Genomic DNA, 14,599 nt, shown 5'->3' with positions numbered 1-14,599 from the left:
TGTGTGCGCGTGAACTTTGAACCAGTTACTTAACAACTGCAACACAATTAAGAAGAGCACAATGCTAGACAACTCGTGTATCTGATATTCCTTGATAAGACATGCGCTCGGCGCAAGACATGAACCTCGATTCATACATACATGTTGTTCGTTCAATATCCTGTAATTATATAATTTGATAACACACGTGAGAAGCAAATTGTGTATCATAAAGCGTTTGATGCGTTATCTCTACATACTACGACGATAATAATTTTCTAACGAAAAATAAACTACGATTCACTTAAGCAATGATACGGTACGCTTCGTAATATTTTTAATGTACGGATCATTTAAATTCCACCATATATTGCTGAAACAGTGATAGATTGGGCTGAATCATGAAAGATCGGGAAAAGAACGCAATTTGAATGTATTTTGCGCGGGAATCTGTGGTCAGAAATCTCTTCTCATAGGCAAAGAACGATGTATTTGAAAAATTCCCTAGCCGCTGCAGGTCTGGTTACTTTTGTGACGTCACGTCGCTTGCGGACAATGACGTAGTGGGAGGGTGTATAATATAGTTATATTTATATAGTAGTGAGTAGTGAAACATATACGACAGGTTTGTGCGCACCACTCGGTTAAGTACTTGTAACTGAATGTCAATTGAGCGGTCCATTTAGCTTGTCACTTAAAGCTTTTCAAGCGATATCTCTCACGGATCCGGGACGTTGTATAAAAAATGCTAATCGTTTCGAAATCGTGAAAAATCACGGCTCGAGATCGTTTGATTTCGTTCCGTCAATTTTCGCGGACGATGCGATAAAAACAACACTGACATGAGTCAGTCATCGAAGAAGCGTAATTCCGAGCGGGAATACCGAATGGTGCGTTAAAGATAAGAGTGTCAATCGCTGGAGAAATCGGTCTGGGGAGCAATGGAAGATGAACAACCAGCGAGAGAGACGAATAAGATTTGCGGTGTGTGTGGCGATCGTGCGCTCGGTTACAATTTCAACGCGGTTTCGTGCGAAAGTTGTAAAGCTTTCTTCCGACGAAATGCTTTGAAAAATAAGGTGATTAATTTAAAAGATTTATAGAAAATATTTCTTCAAATAAAATTTAAGCCGCACGTAGACCCTTCAAAATATGGTATACATATTTCATCAAAACAATTTCCATATGATTCAATACACTTTTCCAATGACTTTTGTTATTTTAGATTTTTCTGAATGACCAGCTCTAGAATTCAAAATCTGTCAGAAATATTGTTTAGCTAGAGTAGATGATATCTTTAGTCTTCCCCAAATGCTACATTCATTCCTCGTGTTTCATGGCATATTTGCCAACTGTAAAGTCATAAAATAAAATTACATGAATATTCTTGTTGTTCGGTTAAATGAGTGGTATTTTTATTATGAATTTTCTTCTTAGTTAGTGTTGCTCCATCAAGTTCAAACTTTGGGAAGATTACATATCATATCTAATAATCTGATATTTCATCTTTCATGGTCGCTGATCTAATTCAACATTTCTATTTTGACAAATGATTTTCGTATTAGATATTTCATAAAGGAGGTGACATAATTGTAGATATCAAATGTAGTATAAGTAATTGTAATACAGTGATTAGAAGATAAAAGTGTAATCAATATTTATATTATAATGTTCTTGAACTACTCAATAGATAATAAAAGATACGTTTGCTTAATTTATTCATTTAGAATTATTGTTGTATTTTTACAGGATTTTAGGTGTCCATTTACTGAAAATTGTAATATAACACCAGTCACTAGACGCTTTTGTCAAAAATGTCGCCTAGATAAGTGCTTCAGCATAGGCATGAGGAAGGAATATATTATGTCTGAGGAGGACAAAGTACTGAAGAGACAAAAAATAGAACAGAATCGTGCAAAGAAAAGACCAACTTTGGAGAGTGCAAAACCATCAAAAATAAAAAAAGGTTACTTGGATGAGTGTAATTTTGATGACACTTCTATGTCAGTTAATTCAGTTGTGTCAACTGCATCAGACACATACTTTTGGGAGTCTGATAGAAAATATACAGATTTAGATGCAAATAGACAGAATGTAACCGAAAGCTTAAGTCCTGTAACAGCTGCAAGCGTACCAAGTCCTTCTAGTCCACCGGAAAATGGAGCCATAAGTGGGTCAAAGACACTAGATATGATGAAAGACTCTACCCACAACTCAAACTCAAACTTTGAAAATTATGATCATACTTCTTCACCTCGTGGCGAAGAGAATGATGTTGATGCTGAAAGGTTGAGAATGGATTTCAATTCTCCTTCTGAAAATCAACAAAGGTTAGACAAAGTTAAATCTCCATCTCATAATTTAGAAAAAAGTAAGAAGTCAGTAATAGGTTTGAGAAAATCTGACCAAAATATATCAGACCTGAATTCTGAGTTTGCTTCTACTAATAATGAATCTATGAAATATTCTCCTGAATTTGAAAATGCATCTTGCTACAACAAGTTTGATTGTAGCCCTGTACAGAGTTCCCAATATATTGAGCACACATCACATTATAGGAAAATGAGCATAGATATGAATTCAGGAATGCACACGAGCGTGCAAAATTCAGAAGAAGTAGTGCTTAATCAAAAACAGAGTAAGGAAACGTGTTCAGAAGAAGACAATTTTATTAGTAATAAATTCTCACAAGACTCCACTCTGATCACAAAACTTGTTAATAATTCAAATTTTATCACGAAAATATTTCAAAACGAAGAATTACTTATAAAGATTATGTCAGACCCTGTTGTTATTAGCAAGTTAGAAGCAGATCCCCAGATTTCGCACTTTTTCAAAAAAACCGGTGTCGTCACAGATAAAGAAGCACCATCTGAGAAAGAAGCAAGTACTCAGTATAAAGATGATGTAAAACCAGGTAACAATAATTCCAGTCACACGTTTAAACCAATATTAAAAGTTAAACAGAAACAAGTAGAAAATCCTATTTTGACCGATTTAATTACGAATTCGAGTCAAGAGGAATGTATAAAGCAACGGGATAATAGTAGTGATTGGAACAGAAATCTATCGGACGTCACAAGAGACGTACTTCAAGATGTGCAAAGGTATAATCGAGATTCACGTTTGCTTAATGTCTGAAAAATAATTATACCACATACTCTATCTATGAATTATATTTCAGAGTACCAATTGCTGTGAATTCCATTGAATCTATACTTTGTGAAGCGATTAAATTAGAGTTTTCAACATATTCTGCTCTCGGCGGTATGGAGACGAGAAGGGTATTGAACGATGCTGAAAGAGCAAAGTTAAATGAATTAATAGTAGCCAACAAGGCGTTATTAGCTCCTCTAGACGAGGATATAACGAATTTAATCGGAGAAGACTGTAAATTTAAGGTAATAGTTACTATAGCTTAAGAAACAGACTTATACGTTGACATTTATTAAATTGTGTATTCGGTTTCAGAACAATTTCGGCCGATCTGACCCAGCACTATTAGACGTTATAAATCTTACTGCCATTGCTATTAGACGCTTGATAAAGATGGCGAAAAAGATAAATGCCTTCAAAAATATGTGTCAGGAGGACCAAATAGCTCTTTTGAAGGGTGGTTCCACGGAAATGATGATTTTAAGATCAGCACTCAATTACGATGTTGAGAAAGATATGTGGTGGATACCGCATAGTCAAGAAAGTATGTCCAATATAAAGGTGGACGTGTTAAAAGAAGCAAAAGGGAATCTTTATACAGAGCATTCAAGATTTATTAGAAGTTTCGATCCTAGGTGGAGAGATGAGAATATTATTTTGATTTTAAGCGCAATTGCTTTATTTACACCAGACAGACCGAAGGTAGTGCATAATGATGTAATTAAATTGGAACAAGTAAGTCTAATATGATTTTCTGCATGTGATTATAACTCGTTAAATAAATATTAATAATATAATTTTGTTTATAGAATTCTTATTACTATTTGCTGAGACGTTATCTAGAAAGTGTATATCCCGGATGCGAAGCCAAATCTATGTTTCTAAAATTAATTCAGAAAATTTCAGATCTTCATAGATTAAACAATGAAGTTGTCGGAGTATATCTTAATTTAAATCCGTCGAGCGTAGAACCACTTCTTATAGAGATATTCGACCTGAAACATTGATCGAACGTGTTCAACATAACGAATAGATATTAATTGTGTAACATTTTCGAATACTATCCCTTCAAATAGTAGAAGTAACGTAAAATCGTTATGGGTTTGCATTAATAGTCGCATGTTCATATAAATAATATATAGCAATAATATTGAAGAAAGGAACATTATGAATTATCAGAATTTGAATCGATGTATAGATATGTATGTACACACAAGCGCGCGCGCGCGCGCACGCACGCACGCACGCACACACACACACACGTTAATGTACATAAACTGTAATATTATTGTGTAACATTATATGAATGATACTGTCGCCAAAAGTTTAATCGTATCAGAATTTATATCTATGTTATATCACAGAGTATATTAAGATATCTATGTATGTATACCGGTATACAACAATGCCCCGTTAAAATGTTGGATCCACAAAATTGATATTAACAAATCCGCGGAAGGTTTTGATTCCTTTTGATTTCTTGTGTTCATCTCAACAAACCAAATGTCAGAGTACAAGATGTTTAAATCTGATGAACTATATAAGTCATTAATTCGGTCGACGAAAACTGAAATTTAAAAAATTGTTTACCTTGTTTCGATGAAAAGGATTTAATCGAACTAGTTTGAACTAAATAAAAATTAGGGACTCGGTATTAACGGAACATTATTTTAATTAATTTCCATTGGAGTGTAAATGGATTATCGTAATTATATAAAGAAGCATTTTGCTTGTAAAATATTAGTACCACTACTAACCGTTTATATACTGCATTTTGTGACAAGCAGAGATTATAGTTCGAACAATCGTGAAAGTATCTCGTCGTATCACATCATTTTGTCGGGGATAAATGTGTACAGGTAACGCGTTAGCATAATAATAATTCTTAAAAACGTTATGTATATTTCGACAAACGTACCTTAAATTGTTAAATTTAGAGAAGATATTTGTTATACTAAAGCCAAGTTCTATACGTTCATGTTTAACGGATTGAAATATATAAACGGAAAAATATTTCTCTATGCGGAGATCACTTAAAATCACATAATGATAAACATGAATTCAGTGCTTGGTGAAAAGATATGAAAAAATCGATCCAAGCAAATGAACGCAGCATACGATCTGCATAATGTTCATTCGCATTACGAATGCTAGTATGTACATATTAAATTGTGATATCGAGTCAAAATATATTTTTCAGATACTTGTTACATTTGACTTTAAAGATATGTCATTTCATTCCTTTTACTATTATATCATTAATTAGTTTTTTTATTTTATAAATTATAAACGATTGAAAAATAAGTACCTTTTTTTATCTCAGTCGTCGTATTCAGATGGAAATCTATAACCAAGCATCTGTAGGATTATGATTATCAATAGGCAGGAAGATGTAACCAAAAAAGTCAAGCTGACGAGGAAAAGAAACATGTATCCTATTGTCTTAAGAATGAACAGAAAGGTGCAGAATAACCAATCCCAAATTGTTTTCAGTATCATTGTTTGTAATACTTAAAAATTTATCAAAAACAAAAAAAAGGAAGACTGGACGTGATCGATATATTATATACGATGTGCCATACGGACGACGAAATCTTTATCGACAAATTTAACAAATGAAAATGTCAATTGTTATATAATTAACAATAGGTTTATTCTTCCCCATCTCTATGTATCTGTTGCTGTTGAAAATATTTTATATATTTTAAAGATGTGTAAATATAAAAACCGCGTATAAAATATAATCTTTTTGTTTCTATTTGTGTTTCTATCTGTGATTACTGGTTACATTGGGCCAAGTCTGCCAACTTAGTCTCCTTTTGACTCACTCGAATCATTCGTTACTCTCGGTTTTACATAATTCTTCCGCTTATATTGATGAAATACTTCGATGTTATCTTCGTAGGGTTTCGTAAAGAACCAATCGATTTCCTCCGCAGCAAGGTAACACGCACCCAATGCAGCTGTTGCTGTTAAGCGGATCATAGTTAATTCGTCCAGTGCGCGAGATTCATGGATTTCATCGATGAAAACGTCCTTCATAACATCCCATGATTTCCAAACCGATCCCACGCAGACAACCTTTAATCCACCCTTAGCTAACTTGAGATCCTAAAGAACCATATTTCTCGTACATAACACAATCAAACAAGATGCTTCTCAAAATTCTCCAAATTCTTCAAATTTTTATATGAATTTGCAAACCAGAATAAGCGACTCACATTATGGGCTTTTCTCGAAAGAGCTATAACATGTTTCGCGAGGTATCTGCCATTTTCCGAAATAATATATAAACAGAGTGGATCTTTTTTCTCACAACCTGTCACAATCTCCTTGGCAAACATAGCAAAAATGCTTTTATCGAAATCTTTATAAAAATGCGGCAATATCTCTTTCCTATCAGTTACGTTGAAATAATGTCTCATAGCTGGCCATACGTAACTTATGGGTTTAGGAGCTGGAGCTAAGCCATCAATATCGTCGAATACGTATTTACAAGCTCTATGGGCGATCCAGAAAGCTGAAAATCCATCTTTTTTGTAATTACACCGCTGATGTTTATTATGCAAATTCATATTTTTGTGGACATAACTTAAAAAGTAGTATTTAAGCGTAGATTTGCTTCATCTAGTAAATGACCATAGAAAGAGAACACAAGAGATAAACAATTGTAGAATCACTAGTCAATTCTACATTACGTGTTTTGATATCTTATTGAATATTTCAAAGATGACGGTTTACAAAATTTCATAGATACGTTTCAAATTATCCTCTTTCCAACTATATATATACATATATTAATCACCAAATGACAAAATAAAAAATCAACAAAAATCAATCTTCCGTGTTTTTCTTATACGTTCTTGAAATATGATAACGAATACTACACTTTGGATAATTTATATATCTTTACACGTTATATGCATTTTGTGCACTTTTGCGTCATTAAACTTCTCATAAATATATAAACACATGGATCTAGTAATAATTATACAAGAAAATAAATGGACGATCAAAAATAAAGAATTCTTCTATGTTAGAGCCTCAATGAAATATGCAAACTGTTCAAGGTCATATCTCTCCATCTTTATGAGTTATACATAAACAATTCCCATCACGTACCACTGCCTTCGTCCCCCATGAAATGTCCCCATCCGCCGCACCTTATGATTGTTCCATCTAAATTCATCAGCAATGCGTTGCTACCGGTGCCAGCGATTAGAACTATCCCACCGTTTGGCAAACCAGTTCTGAGACTACCAATGGCATCTGAATTGACATAATAAGCTTTAGCGACATTTGGATACTTCTCTTTCATCATTGCCGTAAGTTGACGATCGGTGCTTTCCTCTCCACATCCGCTTAGGGTAAGACCCTGATTGTTTAATCGATTAGAATTTTTTTAAAAATAAACAATTCATTTAATCCATCAAACGATAAGAACGATCGCTTATCATATGATCCTCTAGAGACTTATCTTCGAACTAGTCATAGGTATACATAGTTCTCAGGAATCGTGATAATTATTTTATATTTACCAAACAATCTAAAGGAATCAATTCAGATATTCCTATATTCTGTTTCCCTCTTTCGACCATAGCGTTGATTCTTGCAGTCGCTTCCGCTATTCCGAGTAACTGAGTAGAGAAATAAATCAAATAGTAAAAAGCGAAATAAAATAATTGTAAAAGAATTTTTAAACTAATTATAAAACTTCTGTAACTTATTACTTTCTTACTTATATATGTAATCTGCATATTACGTAAGCTTACTTAAGAAGCTTAAGCTACCATAAGAATAATAGTATTTTATAATTATACATAAATTTTATATTTTATATATGGCTGGTTGAGAATCATAGTGGCGTAAGTTAATTCGTCGCTACCTTTTTCTATGTAAATCAAAGGGACGGTAATTATAAAAATTGAAATATTCGATTAAATACAGATTCCCAAAATCTTGATTTGCTATAATGATTTTCAGCCTACCATATATGATCATAATCAAAAAATGAATAAATAAAATCATTAAAAAAAGTAATAACAATAAAAATGAGAAATTAGTAGAAACGGGATGAATAATAATTGTTAAAAAGTTGGGTCAGTCAATTACCCAATGATTGGTGCTCGGCCCCTTGACTTCCGTCAATGGTGTCCCTTTGCCATCGATGATGACCAGCGTCGACTGCGTCCCGCCGCTGAGAATTATTAAATTTACGTCAATGTGTTAATCCGTTATTTTTTGATAGCTGGCGAAGTCTCTGAACCGTTTTCGATCATATGGTTATTTGTAGTGACAATAGGATCGTGCATGAGAAACTAGATACAAGTTAAAGCAGAAAGCATGTACGCCCTGTTAGAATTACTTAACGTAACCATGATCGAAATAGGTGACTTGGTTTCATTTCATTTACGTTTGAATTATACCGAGAAATTTGTAGAATAAAATTACAAAAATGTCTTCATGTTTTCACGTTAATTTTAATGAATAAAATAACGTGTAATTTGAATAATTCTTTGAATTCTGATTTGATTTTATATTTTGAATAAACCGAGTTTGCGATTGCAGTATAAAGATTTACTGGCAAATATACATTTGCCGATAATCATACAGAAAAATTGAAAAAATCTACTTCGAAATACTTCGTTCTCATGTTTACTATCATTTATACTATTAATAAACCTTTTCTTGTGGAAATTAATTCTTAACATGATTGCAAATACGAGATAGTTAAATGTATTTCCTACAATATTATAAAACGACGATTTTATCTGAATGCGCCAGAATTAAAATCATGCGGTACATTTATGTACGTAAGCACAGAATACGATATGATAATATATTTTCGTAAACAAGGATGATGGATGAATTCTAATTGGATCTTATCGGTGAACATTAATGAGAAATACATTTATTAATCGCAACTGCTACTCCACGATACCGTTATTTAATTTTAGATAAATAGCGCTAAAAACTTCTTAGTATTTTCAGTATGTAATACAAATTTCGAGAAAAGAACAAAAATAGGAAAAGGACAAAAAGAGATTACTCACCCATCGATGCCGCCAATTCTAATTTCTTCCGGATGTTCTGGTAGCTCTATCTTAGACATACTCTCTTTGTCGGATAATTCTGTTGGTCGTCTTTGTCTTCTCAACTCCCTACGAAGCTCAAATTCATCGATACGTTTCTGTTTTTCTTTCTTTCGTCCCCTTCTCCTTCCTACCATTTTTTTAATCAGACAATTTAAAATTTCTTTCGCTTGTGATTTCTTTCGTTGACAAAGGGATCCAGCAATTTGAGGGCGGGATTTAAACGAACATGCTTATCTGATAACGCACGAGTTGGGAAAAATAATTTAAACATTGCCAATTATTCTGTATTACGAATAAAATAGATCAACAGAAAACATATAGAAATATAATAAGAACTCTATATAATCTAGTATAATATTGAAATACATATTTCTTGTCTTGTCATACAAATTTTAAATATTTAAATTTCACTTATAAAATGAGACGTACATTAATCGACTAACGATATCGACATGTATACGCATATGTACAATATACGTTTAGCATTTTCGTGCTGTGTCAACTTACTATGTATAAAGATTCAACGACTCTTGAGGTACGATTAAACGAGCATATGTCGGGCAAATATTAGACTTGTAGAGTAGTAACAGTAGTTGTATCGAGTAGCAACAGAGGCGGGAGAGATACGACGTGTACCGTGACTGCCACGATGACTGGTGCTCGCTGGATCAGTCTGCGAATCACTAGAGAATCGCTTTACTAAGTGAAGTTTGCTTTCGTTCGCTGCCGTTGCGTTTTTCATGTTCATTCATTGTATTTAGATGTTGCATTCACTTCAACTAATTGTAAATTCTGTGTTCTGTGAAATATCTAGGAAAGGGAGGGGATTTTCGACTTAATATCAACCTGAAAAGCTGACAGTTTGTCGACAACGTGTTCCTAACACTCTCCGGACATCGGTGAGGAGTCTTAGGTACTATATACAGGTGTCGCTACAGCGCGCAAATCACGGGCGCCACCTGATGGCAGCCGCCGAAATGATCACTTTCAGAAAAGTCACTAGACTATACCATCTACGTGAAAAGTCCGGCAAGTGTCGTATTCCGTGGTCGCGACACCGTGAGAGCCGCGCGGTGGAGACCGCACACTCTCGACTCTCGACTTCGGCAGTCGCGCAGAGAATAAAGCGAGTTGCATCGAAAACGCGAGCGAGAAAGGTGCCCCATATGTATCTCGTCCGGTGCGTCGCCGTCGGCCATTGTCTCTGACATGGAAGCCTATCAAAATGGCAGAGGTCGTGCAGATGTTTTTGTTCCTATATAAATCGAAATACCGTCGGAAAGGGCAGTGCCGTGAGGTGGTACGGGATCAGTGCGGTGTAATTGCAGTGCCGTGGCCGATACTGTGGGCGGCGCTGATCTGTTGGGTGGTGCACGTAACTGCGGCCGCCTCCTCCTCCTCGTCGTCGCTGACGACGGAAACGACCTGCGACACGGACAGTTGCGTCAACGGGGAATGTGTCAATGGCACCTGCGTGTGCCACGAGGGTTGGCAGGGCCTGGCGTGCCAATTCTGCGGTGGAAAAGTCAGGTAAGTGACGAAAGAATGTGCGAGTATAGATTACACGTCTCGTGCCCTATAGTATGCCAGCTTTCCAATACGAATACGATTATTGTATAGACTATCGTACATTTGATTTTCTACGAAGGAACTCATAGGGAAAACTATGAAATTATATGTATATCTGGAGATACGACGGGAGAAATAAACAGGAAGGTAAGATCGAATGCGCGAGCATGTCTCTCTCGCTTTTCTCATTTGAGGCCCATCTCATTACTAATCTCGTTATTATGTGAAATATTACACATAGGTGTTTCTAACAAATACATCGATAGAAGAAGTTTATACGAAATTATACGTGCCAAGATACGACTGGAGAAACAAACAGGCTAACTGTACATTCCGTGGTGCCTGTGCAACGGTATTGACGGGTTTTTAGGTCGACTCGGTCTCTTCAGAGGCTTTGATCGTCTTCCTATAAACCCTTTTACCGAGGAGATACGTAAATAAATAGTGCAAGAGAGCGCGGAACGTGAGTACGCGCGACTTCCCCGGATTTAATTGCTGTGCCGTGTGTGCGCGTCTCATGGTCCTTCGTTCAGAAGAGGGATAGAAGAGGGGGTGTTCGGTCATTGTCTGCGGCCGTGGTTGACAATGAGGAGTTAGGAAGTAATCGGGACATTAGCGAATCTAACGGTAACGGTGACGGTGACGGCGACAGTGACCGCGGAAATACACGACCCGTCGTATTTTAAGACTTAACTCGAGTCGGGAGATTAGATTTTGCGTGGATCGATCGCGACGGGTTTAAACTTGACAGGGAAACTACGGTTTCCGCCACTGTCAAGGCTGGTTTGATTTTTACGCGCGCTTAGCGTAATAATCCCATCGTAAACGAACACCGACGATAATCATATTGGATAGGATCGAGTCCTGCGCTTCAGCGTACTTGTGCAATGTTTATTGTAAAATCGTACGTAGGCACTCGAGAACACTCGACGTCTCTGTCATGCGTTGAGCAATTGCGGTGAAATCTGACGCGAACGTCGCTTGGGAACTACTCTCTCTTTGTCGCATTTTGTACTTTGCTTCGTTGTATCGGGATACAGAGAAGTTGATAACGGTCGCTCGAGTCCGAACACGTTGGGGTATCTGCATTGAAAAGCTACTAAACAATATTGTTTTTATATCTCAATTATCTCGTCAGAGTTTTCAATGTGACCGATTAGTAATTTTTATAGATTCACGACGAAGCAGTTTTACACAGTTTAACGAATTGTTGTATAATATGCGAATGAATGTTAGTGTTTCTCTTTACGTTATATAATTATCCGTATACCTTTCATTTGAATTCCACACGTTTTCTACTTTAGTCGCTGATAACCTTAGCGATCATCGAGATAATCTGTTATCTATATCGTTTAGATGCACAGTAAGCAGATGGTGCAACTTTTTTATGTAAAAATAAAATTAAAAAAAAATTGACTTTCGATCTAGTTTTCAACGTAAACACCCCACTGTGGACAGGTTACGTTTTTATGAAATGTATCACGAATACGTACATACCGTTTTCTCTAAGTTCTATAAATATTGTCTGGACTCGACAAAGGAACAGTTTCGGCAAAGAATTCCTAAAGATTCGCCTACGTGTGCCCGATCGTATTTCACCAATGAACACTATACATTATACATTGTACGTTACGCTCGCGTGCTTCGCGATAATACGTAGTATATATGTAGTATACTCCTGAAAAGTTCGAAGTCATATCTGGCTCGTGAACGGAGTTATGACACTTGGCTGACTGTAATTGGGTTATTTGAAATTTGAATTTTATCCTTGAACAAAACCGAAGAATACATTTTTAATATTGTCTTCTACGCACGCGTATGTATGTGTGCCTGTTATATGATTTATACATGTTAAATACACGTACATATAATACATATAACTAAGAATTTATTTTCGCACTGGCATTATGCACGATTTTTGTTAGCGAGTATAATTCTTACCGTTTATGAAAATGTTATAAAATGAAATTTTATATGCAGCAATCGTTACTTAAAATCGTACATCTAGCAATTTAAATAGGTCTGAAAATCCATTTAAACGATTAAAGTTCATATAAAGAGATATAGTTTAATACTTCTTTATTTGATATGTAATAAAAATGAAACGAAAGTTTTGGTAAAACGATATTGTGTAATAAGGCAAGTGGATCGTAAACGACCTAGTCATTATGGTTCGCGATTCGCGAATTTAACGACACCGATTGATCCGCGTAAAAATCTTGTGGTAGTGGACCTCACCTAGATTCGAAATTGTATGTTGTTTCAAAATTTCATCGTGCACTTGCGAATAATTGGTGTTGGAAATAATCGCGCCTTCGGGGCGGCATAAACACAAACCTACGTTCAATTAGAACGCAAAAGGAAAGAAAAGAGTGAGAAAGAAAAGAGGGCGTTTCTTAACCAGGAAAACAACCGTACACGCGCTTGACGCATCGTGTGCACCTATTATTCTATGCTTGTCACGGGGATTAACGAGAGGAAAATGCTTCGCGATATACCACATGGCGCTGAGTGCAGAGTGGTTTATTTATCGTTTTTATTTTCTCGTGTACGTGATCGCGACACGTGCCTCGAGGAATTCATCGAACGAAGTATCTATCGAATCATCGAACGTTTATGCGTGCGTGTAACAAAGTATATACGCGCTGTGTGGAAAAAAATCGATGTTGTTTAAACGCACTTCGTATAATGTTGCTCATCTGAAATGTAAACAGAATCCAGTTGTCAATGCGATGGTGAATGAGCGGTGACGCGACTACGATGGTTCGTTAATCAGTTCTACCTCTGTTCGCGTCTTTGCTACGACTCGCTCTAATTTGAAGTGCGCGCGCGCTAATTGTCGGGGACATGCGTGTTTCCGTTTGGCCGCGTTTCGCACCTATGCAACTGGTCGACCGCATTATTTAAACGGTCTGTCAAACTGCTGCTCGTGGTTTACGCTAGCTTTGTTGACTGTCTCGAGTCGCGGTATGTGGAAACTTGAAGGTTGATCCATATTATATTCATATGTTAATACATATTATTAATATATATTATTAATAATACTACTAGTTCATGTCATATTAGCGTGAAATACAAGACCGGTATTTCACTATGTTATACAGCTTTACAAATGTATTTGTTACGAGGGTACCACTATTATAGTCGCAAATTTTAAGATAATCATAATATTAGTTGGCTAACTCTATGTAATACCTAGATCTGTTAGTCAATCTAGTCGATCTAGTTAGTCAAAGACTTTATGGTTTCTAGATGAGCGCATTCGACCATTAATGGCCGACGATTATCAAGCGTATCATAATCCTAGCTAGGAAACTGTACTCTGTTTATTAATTACCATCGACGGCATTTATCAGCGATTTACCTTATGACAAGGTTTCGTTTATACCGTCTCTCTGTCTCTCTGTAACTTAATATCATTTACTGGATCAACCGAATCGATAACCGATAAATGCATAAGATTGTACTACTCTCTGTCGCATACCTTATCGCGGCATTAATTATTATCATTAAGTGTTAATTGCTGTTCGAAGTGAATTCGATCTCTTCCGAGTCCCAGATTAATGAACATTCGGTATAAGTTTGAAACGCTTACTCGTAGAGCTCCGATGAATATTATTTAAGTTTACAGATGCGCCCAGAATGGTTTACAAACGGTTGTTTTATCCTCTTTTGAGGTCTTCGTTATTCGTTCGATATTTCGTTAGTTTCATTATTCGTATTTCGTTATTTTGTTCGAGCAAAGTTTCGGCGAATGAAATTATTTCTACGAATCTTGAGAGGACATTATTGTCGCGTAA

The 14,599-nt window shown here is 35.9% G+C and overlaps 3 protein-coding genes across 7 annotated transcripts in view; 2 read left to right on the top strand and 1 right to left on the bottom strand.

The window, feature by feature from the left end:
* Nucleotides 1-173: 173 nt before the first annotated feature.
* Nucleotides 174-5,345, top strand: Hr96 (Nuclear hormone receptor HR96). Of its 2 annotated transcripts, none has more exons than XM_076624943.1 (5): nt 174-298; nt 1,729-3,086; nt 3,164-3,380; nt 3,451-3,870; nt 3,945-5,345. In XM_076624943.1, exons 2-5 carry the CDS (start codon nt 1,825-1,827, stop codon nt 4,140-4,142), a joined length of 2,097 nt encoding a protein of 698 aa, XP_076481058.1. In that variant the 5' UTR covers nt 174-298; nt 1,729-1,824; the 3' UTR covers nt 4,143-5,345. The 2 variants fall into 2 exon arrangements, with proteins under 2 accessions (XP_076481058.1, XP_033203410.1); XM_033347519.2 differs by lacking the exon at nt 174-298 and adding an exon at nt 591-1,058.
* A 524-nt stretch (nt 5,346-5,869) lies between these two features.
* Nagk (N-acetylglucosamine kinase) lies at nt 5,870-9,898 on the bottom strand. Of its 2 annotated transcripts, XM_033347523.2 has the most exons (7): nt 9,738-9,898; nt 9,189-9,357; nt 8,248-8,332; nt 7,674-7,772; nt 7,258-7,510; nt 6,357-6,655; nt 5,870-6,246 (listed from the first exon to the last, which is right to left on the bottom strand). In XM_033347523.2, the coding sequence occupies exons 2-7, from the start codon at nt 9,245-9,247 to the stop codon at nt 5,944-5,946; spliced, it is 1,098 nt and encodes a 365-aa protein (XP_033203414.2). In that variant the 5' UTR covers nt 9,248-9,357; nt 9,738-9,898; the 3' UTR covers nt 5,870-5,943. The 2 variants fall into 2 exon arrangements, with proteins under 2 accessions (XP_033203414.2, XP_033203413.2); XM_033347522.2 differs by lacking the exon at nt 9,738-9,898 and having other exon boundaries at nt 9,189-9,364.
* Nucleotides 9,899-10,269: 371 nt separating this feature from the next.
* dsd (attractin-like protein dsd) overlaps nt 10,270-14,599 on the top strand; it is a 40,151-nt gene continuing 35,821 nt past the window's right edge. For all 3 annotated transcript variants that reach the window (XM_076624938.1, XM_033347518.2, XM_033347517.2), the window contains exon 1: nt 10,270-10,760. In XM_076624938.1, the coding sequence (XP_076481053.1) occupies nt 10,456-10,760 (305 nt within the window). In that variant the 5' untranslated portion in view covers nt 10,270-10,455. The remainder of the gene's footprint in view (nt 10,761-14,599) is intronic.

The sequence above is a fragment of the Bombus vancouverensis genome, chromosome 15 (assembly GCF_051014615.1).
Source record: "Bombus vancouverensis nearcticus chromosome 15, iyBomVanc1_principal, whole genome shotgun sequence".
Lineage (NCBI taxonomy): Eukaryota > Metazoa > Arthropoda > Insecta > Hymenoptera > Apidae > Bombus > Bombus vancouverensis.
Note: the sequence above shows the minus strand (reverse complement) of the source record. Positions and strands in the feature narration are given on the sequence as shown.